General features: G+C 46.2%; 1 protein-coding gene and 1 long non-coding RNA gene across 2 annotated transcripts in view; one reads left to right on the top strand and one right to left on the bottom strand.

Moving 5' to 3' along the window:
* Positions 1-3145: 3145 nt before the first annotated feature.
* On the bottom strand, positions 3146-6251 carry LOC113903109. The gene is made up of 2 exons (XR_003514020.1): positions 6018-6251; positions 3146-4050 (listed from the first exon to the last, which is right to left on the bottom strand). It is a non-coding gene; the product is annotated as an uncharacterized LOC113903109 (long non-coding RNA).
* The window catches only part of CHMP4B (charged multivesicular body protein 4B), a 44830-nt gene continuing 29437 nt past the window's right edge, over positions 5574-20966 (top strand). The window contains exon 1 of the mRNA XM_027558775.1: positions 5574-5922. Coding sequence (XP_027414576.1) covers positions 5733-5922 — 190 coding nt within the window. The 5' untranslated portion in view covers positions 5574-5732. The remainder of the gene's footprint in view (positions 5923-20966) is intronic.

The following is a 20966-nucleotide window of genomic DNA, read 5'->3' as shown; positions in this document are numbered from 1 at the left end:
TATTCACTGGGGAAGGAGGAGTTTGGGGGTTGGCTTCCCTGACTTTCATGGTTGGTGATGCCATCCAACCATCTCATACTCTGTCGCCTCCTTCTCATCGTGCCTCAGTCTTTCCCAGCATCAGGGTCTTTTCTAATGAGTTGGCTCTTTGCAGCAGGTGGCCAAAGTATTGGAGTTTCAGCTTCAGCACCAGTCCTTCCAATGAATATTCAGGACTGATTTCCTTTAGGATTGACTGGTTTGATCTCCTTGCAGTCCAAGGGACTCTCAAGAGTCTTCTTCAGCACCACAATTCAAAGGCATCAAGTCTCCGGTGCTCCATCTTCTTTATGGTCCAACTTCACATCCATACATGACTACTGGGAAAAACATAACTTTGACTAGACGGATCTTTGTCAGCAAAGTGATGTCTCTGCTTTTTAATACGCTGTCTAGGTTCGTCATAGCTTTTCTTCTAAGGAGCAATAATCTTTTAATTTCATGGCTGCAGTCACCATCCACAGTATATGTCACCATACGTAGTCACAAATTGTTTTTTTTCTTGTGCTGAAGATATTTTCAAAGAGCAATCCCAGACCCCCCAAAAAAAAACCCTGACCTAAATCTGACTCCCTCACATTGTTATTCATGGGCACCTAGTCCCCCCGAACCACCTGAAACCACGCTGGCAGCTCACCATAGCGGTCGCTTGACTCCCACTCTGAATTGAGGAACGTACACTTGAACTTTAAAACAGATTCTCTTCGGAAAGGAGACCCACAGGGCAACCTGCTTGGCAGAGTGGCTGCCAAGGCATTGTTCGGCGTGAATATTAATGACCCAAGAGCTGCCACTGGTCATGGGACGTTCGGGAGCTTCAGGAGCACTGAGGGCCAGCGCAGGCATCCAGAACATGGGACTAAAAGGTGGGCTCTGAGGCTGAAGGCAGAGACCCTCAGGCAGACAGTGTCGCCAGCACGAGGCATGGGAATGTGTGTCCCTCTGGTCTGTGAGATCCAGGGCCTTATGCACCAGACACACAATGTCACCGTAGGTCAGAGGTTCCAACAAAGGAGCCCGCAGAGGGGCATGGAAGGAGGATGGCCCTATCTCTGGTGGCCATCTTGAAAAGGCCAAGTGTAGGTTTTGCTTTGCCTGTTTTTCTACTTTGTGTAAATGGAATCACACAGGCTTTTGTGTCTAATTTCTTTCAGTCAGCATAATATATGCAAGCTATTCAAGTGATTGCAAGTCAGGTGGCCCATTCTTTTCACATAGTTCTTAATGAGCTAATACTGAGGTAGGAGGTGGATGGGCCCCTGGGCTGGACAGTTGGTGTTTGTTAAGCAGAGTTAAATTCAAAGTTTGTTCTCAGCCAGACACTCCAAGGACAAAGCTAGTGTCAGAAGCTGAGCTTTGCTTAAGTAGAGATAGAGTGCCCACTCCTGAGGTCAAAGAAGACTTCCCTATCTGCACATGCGCAGGAAGGCTTTTGGGGGGTTGAAAAGGGAGGCAATCCCACCCATAATAAATGTGGGCATGTGCCCAAAGTGTTTTGAGGTAGGATACATCTTAGAGAAAATTTGTGTATGCATCTTGGGGAGGGTGCGTCAACCAGTTAGGTGTGAAGAAGGAAACAAGATAATTGGCCAAATGTAAACAAAGACCTTGAAGCACCGTCTTATATAAGTGACTTGAATATTTATTTGGCTGTGCCGGGTCTACATTGTGGCATGCCATCATCTTTAGTTACGGCATGCGTACTCTTAGTTATGGCAATGTGGGATCTAGTTCCCTGATCAGGGATCCAACTTACGCTCCCTGCATTGGGAGCACAGAATCTTAGCCACTGGACCACCAGGGACCTTCCCTATATGAGTGATTTAAATGACCTTTTTACTGCGCTCCTCGTTCCGGACACCTGTGGGTGTATGTACCTGCCTAGCTTCTGACTTACTGTGCTCCTCCTCTTTGGAGAGAAGGCCCATATCCTTTCTCTCTGAGTACGTATTTCTGCCTTGCTTCTGTCTTAAACTGTTTCTCTGTGCGCTCTCCCACATGTTATGCTATGTCTCTAATAATAAACTTTCCTATTTTCACAGTTTTTTGCCTCCTTGAAATAGTCTTGCTTTCAAGCTTGGTAAAGAGTTAGGGCCCTTTGCTTCTAGCCTCTAGTCCCTGGTGGTCTAATGGATAGGATTCCTGGGTTTTCATCCAGGTTACCCAGTTCAGTTTCTGGGCAGGGAACTAAGATCTCTCTTCAGGACTGCTCACTGCTCACTGCTCTCCCTCTGAGATCAATAACAGTCAGCCTCAGTTTGAAAAAGCTATGCATTTGCCCAAGAGACCAGAGACCAGAAAAAATGAAGACTAGGGAAGCCCAGTATTGCCCTGAGAATCTCTACCAAGGCAGTTGAATCCTCAGCCATGATGGCAGCTACCTTGCCCATGTCACCACCTCCCATCTCAAACACACTAGGCAGACATAATGAATTGATCTCAGCATATTTTTACAAAATATCCTGAAGCAGACTCAGACTTCTTCTCAACCCAATAACCTGAGTGACCCACACCAATTGATTGTGGTTGGTATTAAAGATTAAGTGTTCTGCTATCATATCCCCAAGATGTTTTTCTGGGCTCCCAGAGTTATGACATGAGGGGCTCTGATGGCATCCATGGTTTTCCCCACAGCAATATGAGACTGGTGGTGGTGAGGTCTACAGAGTCTGCTCGTTCATATATTCTCTGGGTCATGGCTCAAACCCAGCAAGTGTTTGCTACCTGTGTGTCTGGTTGCAGCATGACTTAGCTAAGAGGGGAGAGGCTGATTGCTTAGATATGGAGGGGTTGCTCTACTCATTAGATGACTTGACGGAAACTTCCCTGTTTCTGTTTTTTATTTTGATAAAAATATTGTCGTTGTTGTTTAGTCGCTCAATAGTGTCTGACTCTTTTGTGACCTGATGCACTGTAGCCCACTAGGCTCCTCTGTCCCTGGGGTTTCCCAGGCAAGAATACTCAAGTGTGTTGCCATTTCCTTCTGCAGGGGATCTTCCAGACCCAGGGATCAAACCCATGTCACCTGAATTGCTGGCAGATTCTTTACAACTGGCAAAGCTCGTTAAAATACTGCAATGTCTCAATTAAAAAACAAACTCAAGTCTGGCTTATGTTTCACAATTTATGTTGCTGAGAATTCTTGACAATTCTAGCATGTCTCTTACATTTGAAAAAGTGTTTCCAACCTAGAAAGTTGGGTGAGATGGACTTTCTCATCCTCTGGGAATAGTTACCTGTAGGTGGAGGCTGGGGTTGTAGCAGATTACAGCAACAAAACATGAAGGACCACATTCAAAGCTTGTTTTTGTCTATATGTAGATAATAGTCTGGGGAGGAGACAAGACTCATGTGTGAAATAATAGAGAAGTTCCATTAAGCTCTCATTTATCTGAAACTCTGTTCCTAGGCAACAGAGTCCAGCAAGTGATTAAAAAAAAAAAAAGAAGTTTTTCTTCATAGGCGAGCACTTCAGTTCCTCATTCAGAACAGGTTTACTCAGAACTGGTTTACTAATGCAAAAGACTGGAAGCAGCAAATTAGATTGGTGGGCTTGAGGGAAATATTGGCTACTAGACTCACTGCTAATACACAGAGAAGTGATTCTTGACAGTAACAGACAGAGGAAAACAATGATATGTGAACCCATAACCAGTTGGCCTTTGTAATGAATGGGCAAAAAAATAAAAACAACCCTCAATACTTCTGCTACTTTTGAAAGTTTTGAGTCTTCTTCTGGTTTAATTGCTATTGTGCATAACAGTACTCTTGCCTGGCAAATCCCATGGACAGAGGAGCCTGTAGGCTGCAGTCCATGGGTTCACGAAGAGTCGGACACGACTGAGCGACTTCACTTTCACGCATTGGAGAAGGAAATGGCAACCCACTCCAGTGTTCTTGCCTGGAGAATCCCAGGGACGGGGGAGCCTGGTGGGCTGCCATCTCTGGGGTCGCACAGAGTCAGACACGACTGAAGCGACTTAGTAGCAGCAGCAGCAGCATAATGATGACCTAGAATAAAATACACATTTCTGAGCATGTACTGTGCTAGGCCTATGCTAAGTAAGCATCTAACACACCCTATCTTACACAAGCTCAGAGGTGGTCCTGTTGTTATCTCCAGTTAACAGTTTTGGAAAGGCACGCACACAGAGGAAGGGAGGTAAAGTGTCCAAGTAAGTATTCAAGGAGGGTTCTGAACCTTTGCAGTCCAGCTTTGCTGTTAGCCTCTACTAGGTTTCAAAGAATCACTTAGGTGAATAAAGCATAGAAAGGCATTGCAGGTAGAGGAACAGCATACGTGAAGACATGGCTAGTAAGTTAAACTAGTCAGTCACTCAATTTCTGAGTCTTGGTTGTTGCTGTTCAGTTGCTAAGTTGTACCCAAATGTTTGCGAACTCCTTGGACCGTAGCCCACCAGGATCTTCTGTCCATGGGATTCTCCAGGCAAGAATGCTAGAGTAGGTTGCCATTTCCTCCTCCAGGGGATCTTCTCTAACCAGTGATCGGCCTTGTCTGTTGTTTAGCAGGTGGATTCTTTACTACTGAGGCATCAGGGAAACGTGAGTCTTGCTGCTGCTGCTGCTGCTAAGTTGCTTCAGTCGTGTCCAACTCTGTGTGACCCCGTAGATGGCAGCCCACCAGGCTCCCCCGTCCCTGGGACTCTCCAGGCAAGAACACTGGAGTGGGTTGCCATTTCCTTCTCCAATGCATGAAAGTGAAAAGTGAAAGTGAAGTCACTCAGTCGTGTCCGACTCTTAGTGACCCCATAGAGTGCAGCCTACCAGGCTCCTCCGTCCATGGGATTTTCCAGGCAAGAGTACTGGAGTGGGGTGCCAACACTGTTACCCACCTACAAAATAGTAAGTCCTAAAGGAGATCAGTCCTGGGTGTTCATTGGAGGGACTGATGTTGAAGCTGAAATCCCAATACTTTGGCCACCTGATGCGGAGAGCTGATTCATTTGAAAAGACCCTGATGCTGGGAAAGATTGAGGGCAGGAGAAGGGTACGACAGAGGATGAGACGGTTGGATGGCATCACCGACACAATGGACATGGGTTTGGGTGGCCTCCGGGAGTTGGTGATGGACAGGGAGGCCTGGTGTGCTGCCCTTCATGGGGTCGCAAAGAGACTAAGCGACTGAACTGAACTGAACTAAAAATAGTAAGAGTATTATCTCACACAAGCTTGTGATAATTAAATGTGATAATCCAAGTAAAGCACTTCACAATGCTTGGATCATAGAAAGTGCATAACGTTAATTACTGTTTTATAAAATATTCTTACTTCTCCTCCTGTTTTTCTACCCCCTCCCAACAAAATTAGTTTCAAGGAGACTACATTTCCCAGCATGCCACCCCGCCCTTTGATCCTAGCTAGACCAAAAAGACGCGCCGCCGAGTGTCTTCAGCCGGAAGACTATAGCCTCCCGGCATGCAGCGCGCCTCCTTCCATTAGCTTTGAAGCACGGCCGGCGCGTTGCCCACCGGGAGTTGTAGTCAGCGGCGTGTTTCCCTGACGCCTGCCGGGCCGGGCGTGGGGGCCTGTGGGAGGTGGCGCGGCCGGGCCCAGCTGCGGGGCGGAGGTGGAGGAGAGGCCTGCGACGGCAGGGAGCGGCGGGGAGAGGAGCGGGCGCCCGAGCCGAGCCGAGCCGGAGCGGACGGCGTAGGCCGGCGCGGCTAGCAGCAACCATGTCGGTGTTCGGGAAGCTGTTCGGGGCTGGAGGGGGTAAGGCCGGCAAGGGCGGCCCGACCCCCCAGGAGGCCATCCAGAGGCTTCGGGACACAGAGGAGATGCTAAGTAAGAAGCAGGAATTCCTGGAGAAGAAGATCGAGCAGGAGCTGACGGCTGCCAAGAAGCACGGCACTAAAAACAAGCGCGGTGAGTCGGCCGGGCCCCCTCAGACTCCCTTGGCCGGACTCCACCTTCGTCAGACTTGCTCCAGTGTTTGCTCGGATCCTGGAACTCTTTCTTACCTTGTCAGACTCCCTTCCTTGCCTTTCTGGTTCCGGGACCCCTCCCCATCCGACTGCCTTCAGTGTCTCCCGGAGCCTTGGACTCCTGCATCATCACACTGTCATTCCAGCCCTCTCGTCTCAGGCTCTCCGCACTCTGCCAGGCCCCTTCAGACCCTAATTTCACAGCTCTTCTTCCTCTTCTTCCGCTTGCACTCTGTTCTTTCTCTTCCGCCTTTTCCTCCTCCCTCTTGCCTGCCCTCACCTCCCCCCCCCCCCCCCCCCCCCCCCCCCGCCCTTCGCAGATACTGCCGTCGCCTCCTTGGCTCCTTTCAGCCCTCCATCCCAACACTTGTGTCCTTCCTGGTCCCACCCCTGCTCTCTCCCGATTCCTCTGTGGAGTCCATGAGCTGTCCCTGGTCTCTCCCCATCTCCTGACTCAGAAATCTCCTTGAGAAGCCTAAATGGAGAGGAAAGGGAACTGGGGGAGAAGAGACTCTGGTTCCAGTTCTGTTCACTTGCTGAGTGAACTTGAGCAAGTTACTTTTCTTCTTGAGCCTCATTTCCCCCATCCATCAGCCAGGGTTTGCCCTCTGTAGGCCTAAAGTGCCTTCCAGCTCTTGTGATTCACTTCTTGTTGCTTTATCAGAGTTTCACGTAGCGCAAGCCTTCACCCGGTGACTCACCGCTTCGCGATCCCTGTGTGCCAGAAATAAGGATTCCTTGCCTCCATTGGCCCTGACTCCTCCCCCAGTCCCCACTACTGTGGTTCTGGGCGGGGCTGTTGAACTCTGAGGCACTTTACTTACTGTTGTGTGGCTTTCTGGGCAAGTGGTTTGTATTCCTCTTAAGTCAAGTGAATGTAAAAATGCTTTAATAACTATGAAGCAATTTAGAAATATTTGATTTTTGTCGTTGTTATGGCAATAGGAGGATGAACCATAGCATGACAACCCTTCCCCTGAGAAGCGGGAAAGGTGAGAGGGGTTTAGGAGCTTTACAAACAAGTATTTAACTGAGAAATCTGCAAGTCACTAGCTTTGTGACCTTGAGCTAGTGAATTTACCTCTGAAAGGAAGATCGTGGATTTACAGTGCCCAGCATATAGTAGGGGTTAATTAGATGTTTTCATCATTCTAACAGAGGAGCAGAATAACGCGTCCTGAGGATACTCCTTTGCTGATGATAGTCAACAGATAGTCTGGAAATTCTTTTGGGGGGCTTACTACATGCATGGTATTCAGAGGGTGAACAGAACCAGCTTCCACTCTCATGAGGGAGAAGACAGGAATATAGGTGAAGAAAATATTGTCTAGTGGTGGAAAGTGCTAAAAAAAAAAACCAAAAGGGATTGGGAGTGATGGGTAGGAAGGGGTGCCACTTTAGATAAGGTGGTCAGGGAAGTCCTCTTGGAAAAGGTCAAGTTTGAACTGAACCTTGAGAAGCTACTAGTTCTGTAGAAGTCTAGGGGAGAAGCCTTCCACGCAAGCAGACAGCAGTGGAAAAGGCCCAGAGATCAGCCTCTTTTAAGCAACAGAAGACCTCTGTTTGTGGAATACAGTGACTGAAGAGAGTGGTATAATGCAAGTGGGTGTGGAGTGGACTTTGAACTTCCTGGTGAAGAGTTTAGATTTTATTCCAAGTGGATGGAAAACTGTTGGAGGGTAATTATGGCTGTCCTAATCATTCACATCATTTTAAAAACACCATCGGGCCTCTCTCTTTGGAAAATAGACCTGTTGGGGGGGGGGGGGGGCAGGTGAGAATGGGAGAGGGGAGACGGGTGAGGGCAGAGGCAGCTGGGCATTTGCAGCTTGGACTCCAGTTGTAGTTCCGGAGTTGGAAAGCAGGGTTAGATTTTGCTGTCTTTAGCATTTTTCTTTCATGACTCTCCCTCATTCAGGATCCTCTGTTGTTCACAGAGGTAGTGAGTCGGTGTTTTGACCAGTCTGCATTTGGGGAGGGCTTTGCCCATTGCTGGGCGGAGGAGGGCATTAGTTTACATCATCTCCCATCTGAGAGGGCAGGTCTCCTGTGGTCTTTCGGTCTGGAGCTAGTTTTGTTTCTGCAGTTCTAGAGGTGATTGAATTGGCTTGCAGGAGGCTTGGAGAGAGATTGCCAGCCAACTATGAGACTACCAGGCTCAGCCAGCTGTGAGAACATTTTGGAAAGCAGTCTGCTTTCTTGAGTTTACCTGAGAGGACAGGAGCTATCTCCCCTTCTTTTTAGTGTCCTCTGGGGGAAAGGTTGTATTTGCTTATAGGGGCAGTGCTATGAGGTGTTAACACCACAACCTGTCATTCATTTAGTCACTGATTGACTCGAACTGAGCTGGGACTTGGAAGAGATGAAAATACACTGTGCCTGCCCTCCTTTTGGAAGTTGTGTGTGGTGGTGTGTGTATGTGTGTGTTTTTTTTGTTTTTTTTGTTTTTTTAGTTTGTGTGTGAGAGAGAGGATGAGGAGGAGAGAGGAGGAAGAGTGGGAAAGGAGGGAGGAAAGAACACCGAAGACTCTTGTCTGGAGGGCGAAGGGCAAAAGCAGCTTGGTTGAGGACAGAAATGTGAAGTGATCAGCAAGGGGATTGGGGAGCCCCAAGTGAGAGCATCCCCTAGTGGGAGTCTGTGGGGCAGGAGAGCAGATGGGTAACCCTTGGGAGTGACCTGTAGCCTTGAGACTTTGACCTGGAGATGGTCAGGAGCATTGGCTGTCTTAAAGCAGAAGAGATCGGTCAGCTTGGATTTCTGAAAGAGCAGTATCAATAAAGGAAGGAATGTCCGCTGACCAGGAAGGGACCGGGGGCAGGAGTCCAGTAAAGGGTCAGGGTGAATCTCATGGACAGTGCATTTGAGCTAGCTTCATCATGAACCGTGTCTTAGGCAGGTCACTCTGTACCTCAGATTCCTCCTCTTATCAGTAGGGGTACTAGTATCTACCTTATTGGATTAATTTATGATATGCATGTAAAGTTCTTAGTAGAATGCCTGCCATACAGTGACCAATCAATGGCAGCCATTATTACAAGGAGACTCCAGGTGGGAACAAAGGGCCTAGAGAAGCATGGAGGACCTGACAGGAAGTAATAAACATCAGAGACTTTTCTGAAGGAGAATCAGAAGGCTGGTGCTTGATCACAACTGTGGGCACGATGAAGGAGAGGGAGGAGTTGAAGGTGATTCCTAAGTTGACAGCTCAGACAGTGGGTGGATGGTGATGCCATTAATCAAGTTTGGAAACACAGAGGAGGGGCAGTACTTCCTAACTGAGTCCTTTGACATTTGTGAAACTCCTTTTTCCTCATGAGTCTCATGATATTTCCTTGAGACTGAGCTCCATGAGACAGGATATGTTAGTCATGTTCATTACTGTGTCCACTGGACTGCACGGTGCTTGCAGGTAGTATTTATGCTCAGTAAGTATTTGTTAAATGAATGCAAACAGCCTTGGGGGTATGTTCTGTTAATCCTATTGTCTGGAGAGGAAACCGAGGCTGGAGAGAGGATGTAACTCGTCGCAGAGACCAGGTCTGCCGGTGGCCATGGGTATCTTGTGTTCTGTTTACTCCTGTGCTGGCTGCAGGCCTCATCATGACCTTTGTCATCGCTTAGCTCATTAAACACCCACCTGTGCAAGGTGTGGTGCTGAATCGGGGGAAAAAGAAGTGAGACAGGACTAGGCCCTGCCCTGTGAAGTGTGTAACCAAACGTGGATGTTATTTTTGTGACGTACATATTAGAAAGATGACAAATGGTTCTTTGAAACAAACCTCTGCAGTTCAAGTCAATAATTTGCATCAGGCAAGTATGTTCCAATAAGTGGTTTTAGTTAGGGGCATAGAGCAAAGTTTGGATTACATTTTTTTTTTTTTTTTTTCCAAATTTCTTTTCGTTTTCTTTAGTTATGTATTGATTCTTAGGCATGTGGCTTGCTCTTAAACTGTGTCTTAGGTCCCATGCTTAACATGAGGAGCTTAGTACTGGGAATATAGAGAAAACAGATACATCCAAGGCACTTAAATATTGTCATTTTTCCTTTTCTATTAAGTGGAAATAGTATTCATCTTACATGACTATGGTGTGGATTAGCTAAGATAATATAAGAAAGAGTGTGGCACATTGTAAATATTGAGTAAGTAAACTATCCTTTACTGATAAAGTTGTTATTGATCAAACTTTTTAAAAATTTTATTTTTAATTGGAGGATAATTGCTTTACAATGTTGTGTTGGTTTCTGCCATACATCAATATGAATCAGCCATAGGTCACATATGTCCTCTCCTTCCTGAACCTCCCTCCCATCTCCCACCCCATCCAACCCCTTGATCAAACTTCTTGGGTTCAGTTGTCAAGTGGAAAAGTTCTTTCACTGAGAACTGGATGGGAACCAGAATTGCGGTGCGGGTGAACTGACAGAAATCTCCCCAGCTTAGATCTTTTTTAAACAGTGCCTGGTTGGTTTTCTCCTTAAGAAAGATGATCATATAGCAAACATTGTTTTCTTCTTAAGACATTGTAACTAGTTATGAAATAAGCTACCCTATGTGGCTCAGATTTCTCTGTTTTCCCCTTTTAATAAAAATGAAACCTGACTGTTGAAAGGATCATATTTTTAGTTTAACAAGAGACTTACATGAGATTGGGAAATGGCAGGTTGGATACCTCCGCCTACACTGGTATATTTCTCTTGGATTTATGGATGCAAATCAGTTCATTTATAGGTTCATTTGGGTTCAGTTGAAAATGTCTGGAGGCAGATAGGCCAGACGCTCATGGGAAGTAGATCTTCATTAAGTCCTGTTCATTGCTGGAGCCAAGGTGGCTCTCTCATGTTTAATAAAGTTGCTCTAAAATGTGAGCACGTGGGAAGACATCTTCATAAGTTAAATTTATAGTGATCATGGCTTTTTGGTCCTCTGTAATCAAGATGTCAGGTTGAAAAGTACAGCGTCTTAATGGTACATGTGCCAGCAGGAGCGCCTATCCCAAAGGGCCAGGGATGGAAAACCTGAAACCCACCCAGGGAATTGAGCAATGGGGATTTCCCCTGGTGCTGCTTAAGTTTCTTGTTTAAAGAGATGGTTGGCCAGATTGGCTTTGGTTTATTTCTTAAGACAGATGGAGTGTCAGAGAGGCCTTATGCATTGGCTCTTCAAACATGCTGGCACCTTTGATTCAAATTACAAAAAAAAATTTTTTTTTCCCTATTGGGCGGGAAGATTAAATATTTTTAAAGTGCCTGCCAGTGGGTTTCTAGTGTGATTTGAAATTCAAGATAGATTTTGTTTGGAAGTTTAGCTAAACGTGAGGACCTTTGAGCTGGAGTATTTTGCTCAAGGAAGTTCTGAGTTGTTCTGAGTTGGGTGTGAGTGTAGAGAGCTAGGTTCTGGAGAGGAGCTTGTGAAGATGTGTTTGAGCCATATACTTCTGGGGCAGAAAGCCAGGGCCTGATGTTTGCAGTGGTCCAGAGTCCTGAGATGGAGTTCTGGCCTGCGGGGAGGAGACTGGGGTTCTTGGGGTCTTGAGAGATTTCTTTGCATAGGAGAAGTTTGTGAAAACTTGATCCTCTTACCCAGAGTTGTTTTGTGCTCTGCCACTGTCTTTAAAAAAAGAAAGAGGATATCCAAAAATTGACAACTTTATATTGGTCGCTTTGAGGATTTGTTGCTTAGTCACCCAAGTCGTGTCCGACTCTTCTGCAACCCCATGGATTGAGATTTTCCAGGCAAGAATACTGGAGTGGGTTGCCATTTCCTTTCCTCCTTTGAGGATGGATGGTTATAATTAGAAGGCAAATTTGAGCATAGCAACAGGAAACAACAAGAGACCTAGCTGGATATAGTACTGGCCTGTTTTTAAGGTGTCTGGCTCAAGTCAGCAGACGTTTGTTGAGTTCCTTTTAGGAGGAAGGTAGCATGATGGTGTAGGTAGAAGATTTCCAAACTGAGTGCCGGTTCACCACTCACCAGCAATACCTTGGCAGTTATCCTCCCTGAGTCCGTTTCCCCATCTATAAACACAGAGTAAGAACAATACCTCTTAGGGTTCTTGTGAGGCTGTAGAATAAAGCGACACGTGTAAAGTGCCTAGCAGAGCGCCCAGCACAGAGAAGGCACGTACATTTCCTTGGTTTCCCGGCTATAGTCTCAGGCACACTAAGAGGTAGAAAGATGGATGAGACGCTACAAGGGCACACAGTTCAGTGCAGATGACACACACACGTACAAGTAGCTGATAAAAGGCAAGCCGTGTACAAATGAAGCGTTAGAGAAAAATCCAGCAGGAAGAGATGAACTCATTTCTGAGGGTTGGCAGGTTCATCTCACACAGACACCCATCCAGTACCCAGATTCCCTTCGCAGTGTTCCTGCTGAGCGATTAGCCTCTGATTGAACCTCTCTGCCGACAGGATTTGTATTAGGTGCCCTGTCCTCTCACGCTACTGCATAGTCTGCCTTTGGATGGCTCTGACTAGAAAACCACCTTTCTTATTTGAAACTGAGATCTGTCTTCCTCTAGTGCCGACCTCCCGTACAGGCCGGGGTGGTGGCTCCACAGGGAAGCAGCTTGGGCTGGTGGAAAGAATGTGGGATCTGGAGTTAGAAGGTTTAGGGGCGAATGCCACCCCTGACGCTTGTCAGCGGTGAACTGTTTGCTTCAGCTGGAAGAACAGGTGGTGAATTCTGCCTCAGAAAACAGGTCTCATCCCCCTTTGGGAAGATAGATCAAGGCAAATGGGGCTTACGTCTCAACCTGCACCTCTCTTGGACAGGTCTTCTGTGTTCCATTGACTGTTCCTGGCCTGGTGTTTTTGTTCTTTCCTTGTTACCCTCCTGTAGGTGGGCTCCTGTTCATCAGTGTCGCTCTTAAGGTGTGAAGTGGGCAGAGCTGACCACTCAATGACTTTGCCAGCTGAGGTCTGAGCACTGCAGCCCAGAACACGGAGGACTGGCTGTCTGTTAGGAATTAATTTAGTTCTGTGTGCTGTATGGCCCTGGTAATTCCCATATCACTGAGAATTTTTCTTGTTTTTTTTTTTTTTTTTACACTTGATTGATTACACTTTCCCGTGGTCTTTCATTAGTGAAGGAGCAAGCATCTAGGAGCCCCTAAAATTTGTTCCAGGTGGCACAGTGGTAAAGAATCCCAAGAGACACTGGTTTGATCCCTGGGTCAGAAAGATCCTTTGGAAGAGGAAATGGAACCCATGCCAGTATTCTTCTTCTTCTTTTTTTTTTTTTAATATTTATTAGTTTTATTTATTTGGGTGCACTGGGTCTGGGTTGCAGCTTTGGAATCTTCCATGTTCATTGCAGCATGCAGGATCTTTAGCTGTGGCATGTGAACTCTTAGTTGCAGCATATGGGATCTAGTTTCCCCACCAGGGATCGAACCAGGGCCACCTGCATTAGGAGTACAGAGTCTTAGCCCCTAAACTGCCAGGGAAGTTCCCTCCAGTATTCTTGCCTGGGAAATTCCATGGAGAGAGGAGCCTGGTGGGCTATGCTCCATGGGTTCGCAAAGAGTAGGACACACACACTCACACACTCACACACTCACTCACACACAGTTTGTTTGATCCTTCTTAAGGAGCCTTAGCTGAAGGATTGAATGGTTTAAGTTCTTAACACGAGCATCTGGCTGGCTTGATTCTCCCATAGCTTCTATTTCTAGCTTTCCCTCTTCCCTCTACGTTACATGGCAGAGCTGGCGGGAGGGCTAACTTGAGGGATGCGGGAAAGCTATATGTCTTCATGGTCCTGGATATTTAGTTCAGGAGGATAGTGATATGGTCTAGTAAAAAAAAGCTCTAAGTTTGGGATCAGGTGACCTGATTTCACATTCCACCTCTGCTTGCTGGTAAAAGTATCCTCCTGTCCCTGACCATCAGCTTCTTCAGCTGCAAACACAGGATACAGTATTTACTATACAACTTTGCTTCGCATGCAGAGAATAAACAGGTGGTTGCTGGAGGAGGGCAAGAGTGTGGGGATGTGAATGACATAGGTGAGGGAGATTAGGAGGTACAGACTTTTAGTTCTAAAAATAAATGAGTTAGACTTCCCCGGTGGTCCAGAGTTAGGAACCCACCTGCCAATGCAGGGGACGCGGGTTTGATCCCTGGCCTGGGAAGGTTCCACGTGCCACAGGACAGCCAAGCCTGTGCCACCACTACTGAGCCCACACGCGGCAATGACTGAAGCCTGCGCTCCTAGAGCCCGTGCTTCACAAGAGAAGCCACCGCCGTGAGAAGCCTGCACAGCGCAACTAGAGAAAGCCCGAGCACAGCATCAAAGACCCAGTGCAGCCCCAAATAAAACAATATTAAAAAAAAAGAGGAAATGTGCACAGCATGGGGAGTATAGTCAGTAATAGTGTAATAACTTTGTATAGTGACAGATGCTAGCTCAGCTTATCAGGGTGCTTGTTTTGTATGGAAATGTTGAGTCACTCTGTGGGCACCTGAAATTAACATAGTGCTGTGGGTCAGTTATACTTCAGTCAAAACAGAAAACACCAGTGTTGTAAATTGACTATGCTTCAGTTTTTAAAAAGTTGAAAACAATAGCAATAACAACAGAACTTTGCTACTGAAAGTGTGGTCTGTGGGCACACCGTGAAACTGTTAGACTTGCTGATGCGAAAGCCCCGCCCAGTGAAGCTGAGCCTGCACTTTTATTTTATTTTATTAATTTTTTTTTTTTTAATGAGATCTTCAGGTGGTGTGTATGCTCGTAAAAGAGACGCCTCTCTATAGTTACGTAGCTTTCCCTCCTCCCTCTTCCTCACGTTGTAGTGATTACGTGAGAATGTTGGGCATTTTTCACATGTCCATGCCAGTATTCTTTCTTTTCCTGGACACTCAGGAATTCTGTGTACCTGGCTAATTTGCTCACTTGTTCTGCGGCTTAATGATTGAACTCTTATCCAGCTCAGCCTGTCCCAGCTACCTTCAGTCAGAAGCCTGCCATCTAGATAACTGACATGCATTCAGTAAAGCTGTCGGCCATGAGGACCCACTGACTAGCAGGCGCCAGCAACCCCGGCTGGTGTTGCTCATAAGTTAGAGGTAGTTGCTGATACGTTAAAGGTAGTTCCCTTCCTCAGTGAGCATCACTCCCTGGATGGAGGACCAGGGGGTAAAGAAAGAACTTTCTTTCGCCCAGTGAGCTTGTGTAGAGCACTAGAAGGACCCCAGGTGCAGAGATAACTCCACCTGGAGTGGGTTAGGAAGTGAGTTTTTTAAAGTCATATTTTTTTTCCACCAGAAATCATTTTTCAGTGAGTTCTGATTTCTTGGTTCAGTGGCTTTATGACTGTTTCCTCTTCTGTTCATCTGGCACTGATACTGTTCTGGTCCACCAGTTTTCTGCATCAGGAGGAACAGATGTTCTCCGAGTGCCTGTTCTGTGTTGGGAGCCGTCTGAGATGCCGTGTGGATTTCCAGGCAGTGAAAAAGACACAGCCTGGCCCAGTGGATCCTAGCATTGGACAGATCTGTGGCTTTCTCAGAGAAAGAAGTTATCACAACTAAATAGCGCATACGTTTTCTGACTGGAGTCTTAGAACCATCCTAGGTAAAGTGTCTTTTTCAGGAGTTTTTGGATAAAGTAAAGCTAGAAAAATCCAAGGAGTTTCTCAGCTAGGCGAGAGGGAGTGAGGTGGGATGATGAAATGGGGAATTCCAGCATTAAACTTGCCCTATTTGATTCTGTAAAATGACATCTTTTCTAGATTTTAAGGCGTTAGTGAGTTTTTGAGCAGGGATTCCTGATTGGGTTTAAAATCCAGCAAAAAGCTTTGTCATCTCTTTTTCACCCTCAAAATAAAACAACATACTAAAAAACACATCACAACAAAACAGAAAGCCCCAGCGTCAAGCATCAGGTTGTTTAGGAGTCTTGGCCTGGAGCTTGGCACAACCTGCTGAGGTAAGTTTTTTCCCATTGAACAATCAGGGCAGTTGAGTTTGCTCAGAGCCAGGAGGCTCTGTGGTCCCAAAGCAGGAGTTCAGGCCTTCACCCAATCAAGGTTTCCTGCTGAAATGTGGGGTCCTGCCTTATAGTCCTGCTCCCAGGAAGCCCAACTCCTGGTGAAGGGATAAACCCTGGACAGCAGTAATTAAAGTCCAAAATTGGCCATGGGTACCACCCATGAGAACACCCTAAATGTAGCTTGGTGGAGATTTGAGTTTGGGAGACTGGCCCCAGTTTAGGATTGGGGATGGCAATGTGATCTTTTGCATTAGGCTGGTGGCTCAGACGGTAAGAAGCCTCCTGCAATGTGGGAGACCTGGGTTTGATCCCTGGGTTGGGAAGATCCCCTGGAGAAGGGAACGGCTACCCACTCCAGTATTCTGGGCTAGAGAATTCCATTTACTGTATATTCCATAGTGTCGCAAAGAGTCGGACACGACCAAGCGACTTGCACTGTAAAGGAGTAGGTAGCTGCGAGGTGGGGCAGGGTGAGGTGGGGGTTAGGTGTAAGCCTTTCATGTTTGGTATATGACACCACCTCAGTTACAACGGAGAGAACTTTTGCTTTCATCTGGCTTTTCGAGGAGAGTGTATTTGAGGAAGGGGGTTTTGAAATGAACTTAGAGATTGTGCACTGTTTCGGGACTCTGCTGTTGAGACCCCAAATCTTTTCTGTCTTCGTTCTGCATAGGTAAGACATTTGCATTTTGTTTCAGATGGTCCGTTTTATTTTTTTTAATTTATTTTTATTTATTTACTGATCGTACCACATGGCAGGCATGTGGATCTTAGTTCCCTGACCGGGGATCAAACCTGTATCCCTTGCATTAGCAGTGTGGAATCTTGACTCCAGGCAAGTCCTGAGATAGTCCATTATGAAAGAAGGTTGCTAGAAACTTTTGTTTCATTCATGTACCCGTTTGATAAATATATGTGAACTTGAGCTTTGTGCCAGATACTGTCCTAGTTTACTGGGTAAATGCAGATGGAGTCAGGTCATTGCCAATGAAGTGCTCACAATCTAGCCAGAGTGACAGACAAGTAAACAGATGTAATCAAGGTACAGTGTGATCTGTTCTAGAAGCATATTTAGATTTCACAGTACAGGATATGCAGTGGAGGGAGTCAAAACAGCTCTGTGTGTGTGTGTTACTTGAATCTGTGTTTTATTAAATAGTTATTTTGGAGAGTAGTAGAATGTTAAAGCAGTAGGGAACTCAAATCGTATGAGTGCTTGAAACTTTGAATTAAATGGAAAAGTTTTGAGAAGGGAAAACCAGGAGCATGGTAATATATAATAATGTGCCATGTGCTCAGTCGTGTCCAGTTCTTTGTGACCCCAGGGACTGTAGCCCACTAGGCTCCTCTGTCCATGGGATTTTCCAGGCAGGAACACTGGAGTGGGTTGTCATTTCCTCCTCCAGGGGATCTTTCTGACCCAGGGACTGAACCTGTATCTCCCGTGGCTCCTGCATTGCAGGCAGATTCTTTACCCACTGAGCCATCAGGGAAGTCCTATAGTAATATATGTAGTACTTTGAAAAAGTACCTTATTTGAATCAGAAGCCCCTTTGGCGGGGACGTAAGAATGGATAAATGTTTAACTTAGTTGGGTGATAAAAATAATTGGCTTTAGAATACTGAAGTGTAGCTTATTCTTCCTGTAAAAGGAAATAATAACTAATAAACTTGAGGAATGGCTTCTTTACTGTCTGCTAAAGCAGGAACTGTAAGTTCTTTGTAATCTGTGTAAGACCTGTAATATGTGTAGATTTGGTAGTTGTAAAACCAAACATAAGACGTGTACACATGAGTAGCCTGGCTGCTGTTCTCTGCAGAGGCTTGCAGAGGAGCTGCCACTCAGATGAAGCCATCTGAAAGGCTCCCCATTTGGGTGAGGAGTTTGATTAGCTCAGTGTCCCCGGAGTTCATGAGACTAGTTTCTTAATTTTCCGTTAGCTGGATCAGTTGCTTTCACCTCCCCAGAGCATTTTCTCCTTTTAGAATCTTGCACAAGGGCAGTCAGTGGTTGTAGATTGCTTGGCAGGTCTGGAGTTAAAAGATTTAGGTGTTGAGTTGTAGTGGGTGCTGATAGCCCTGTGTGGCCATGTCCCAGGAGGGAGTTGGTATCAACCTGGCATTCAGCTTGTTGCTCTTAGGAGTCAGGGCTGCTGGGCTTGCAGCTGCGACAACCCCCCACCCCAGCCCATCCCCTTCTTTTGGCCACATCATCGGCATGTGGGATCTTAGTTCTCAACCAGGGATCCAGACTATGCTCACTGCAGTGGAAGCGTGGCGTTTTAACCACAGGACCACCAGGGAAGTCCCTGACCACTCTTCTTATGCTTAGATTTTAGAGGTAATTTCAGAGGTGTAAAGGACAAATAACACTATAAAAACACCTTAAGTTATTTTCGTCATTCTAAAAAAATTTTTTTGAAGCAAAAAATTATTTTTTCAGGGGAAAAATCAGAAAATGAAAATATTCCCCCCATCTTTGGGAAATGGCATGGACTCTACAAACTTGATCACATTTGACCTTTTCAAACAACCTTGTATATGAAGTGGTATTACCTTCCCACTTTTAGAGATGAGAAAGCCAAAGTTCAGAGTACTTGAATCACTGGGCTGACCCAGGAACCTTGGGCTTCCTGAGATGGGCTGCATTATGGTGGGCTGTAGTATTTTGGTGTTCCATAGGACCAGGACTCTATAACCTTGAGTGCTTATAACTTACCAGTGGATAAAGTCTTGTCATTGGAAATTAATTTTTACAATATTCCCTCTAGAGTATGAGCACCTGTTACTCTGCAGGAGAGTGCTTCACATTTGTGCTGGGTCTGTGGCTTCCAAAACCGTTTCCACATCCATGATCTTATTTTGAAACCCAGAGAAAATTCTATAAGGCGGATGGGACAAAGTGATTTTAACCCATTTTGCAGAGAGAGAAACTAAAAGCTCAAAGCAATTAAGTGGCTTCTTTAGGGCTTGAGCCAAGGCTAGCCTTCATGACGCCCCAAGTCTCGTGCTTTCCTGCCACATCTTGCACCATCCTGACTCCCTCTCATTTATGCTCAGTCTCGAAAGCTGTGTGTCAGTAATGGGCATGGGTCAGGTTGAGGAGGAACAAGGTTGTGGGTTCTTAGAGTGACTGACAGAGAAGGCAATGGCACCCCTCTCCAGTACTCTTGCCTGGAAAATCCCATGGATGGAGGAGCCTGGTAGGCTGCTGTCCATGGGGTCGCTGAGAGTCAGACACGACTGAGCGACTTCACTTTCACTTCTCACTTTCATGCATTGGAGAAGGAAATGGCAACCCACTCCAGTGTTCTTGCCTGGAGAATCCCAGGGACGGGGGAGCCTGGTGGGCTGCCATCTCTGGGGTCGCACGGAGTCGGACATGACTGAAGCAACTTAGCAGCAGCAGCAGCAGAGTGACTGAATCATCTTAACACAGTGGGACTAGTGCCAGAGAGAAGATGGACAGGAGATTGTTCTTACGTGTCTGGAATGGTTTGAGAGCTTTTTTGTTCACTGTATTCATTCATTCCCAGTCTGCTACAACATCAGCATTGTGCATTTCCCAGCCTGGTTTCCATTTCTTCTACAGCAGTAAGCTCCTTCTCTCAGTGGTCTCTAGTTTCTCTGCCTCAGCACTGTTGACATTTTGGGCTGGATGGGGAGTGGTCCTGTGCATTGCAGGCTGGTTAGCAGCACCCTTGGCTTCTGCTCACTAGATGTCCATAGCACACCCCCACCCCAAATTGTGGCCACCAAAAATCTCTGCAAACACTGCTGAATGTCCTAAGAGACAAAAGCTCCTAGAGTTGAGGACCACTATTCTAGGACTGGTGAAGCCACACAGGTACAGCTCTAAAGCTTTAGAGGTTGGCCTAGGGGGAGGGATCTTAAAGAGCAGAGCCGGGAACACCTGTTAGAGTGTTTTTTTTTTCATTTTAAAATTTATTTTGTTGAAGTATGGTTGATTTACAGTGTTTATTCGTTTCTGCTGTACAGCAAAGTGATTGATACCTATATACATTCCTTTTCATATTCTTTTCCATTATGCTTTATCACAGGGTATTGAATGAAGGGAGGGCTTCCCAGGTGTCTCAGTGGGTAAAGAATCTGCCTGCAGTGAAGGAGCCACAGGAGACACGGGTTCAATCCCTGGTCGGGAACATCCCCTGGAGAAGGAAATGTCAACCCACTCCAGGATTCTTGCCTAGAAAATCCCATGGATAGAGGAGCCTGGTGGGCTACAGTCCATGGGGTCACAAAGAGTTGGTTTGTGATAGTTGATTTACAGCGTTTATTAGTTTCTGCTGTACAGAAAACTGATTGATACATTTATACATACATTCTTTTTTATATTCTTTTCCATTATGTCTTTTCACAGGGTATTGAATGTAGTTCCCTGTGCTGTGCAGTAAGGTCTTGTTTATGCATCCTGTGTACAATACTTCGCGTCCAGTAGTTCCAACTCCCAGTCCTTGCCTCCCCCCCTCACCCCGCACTGTTCTGGCACCCGTAAGTCTGTTCTCTAGGTCCGTAAGTCTTTTTTGTTTCGTAGATAAGTTCCTTTGGGTCATATTTTAGGTCCCACCTATAAGTGATACTGTATGGTATTTGTCTTCGTCCTGCTTCATTTCCTATGATGATCCCTAGGTCCGTCCATGTTGTTGTGTATATGTATATACCACATCTTTACCCATTCATCTGTTGACAGACCTTTAGGTTGCATCCTTGTCTTGGCTATTGTAAATAGTGCTGTTGAACACAGGGGTGCGTGTATCTTTTTGGATTATAGTCTGGTCTGGGTATATACCCAGGAGTGGGATTCCTGGATCATATGGCCCCTCTATTTGTAGTTTTTCGAGAAACAACCGAACTGTTTGCATTAGTGGCTGCACCAATTTACATTCCCACCAACAGTGCAGGAGGCTTTCCTTTTCTCCGCATTCTGTCCAGCACTTGTTGTTTGTAGATGTGTGTGTA

This window comes from Bos indicus x Bos taurus, chromosome 13 (genome assembly GCF_003369695.1).
Source record: "Bos indicus x Bos taurus breed Angus x Brahman F1 hybrid chromosome 13, Bos_hybrid_MaternalHap_v2.0, whole genome shotgun sequence".
Classification (NCBI taxonomy): domain Eukaryota; kingdom Metazoa; phylum Chordata; class Mammalia; order Artiodactyla; family Bovidae; genus Bos; species Bos indicus x Bos taurus.
This window is presented reverse-complemented; position numbering and strand designations above follow the sequence as displayed.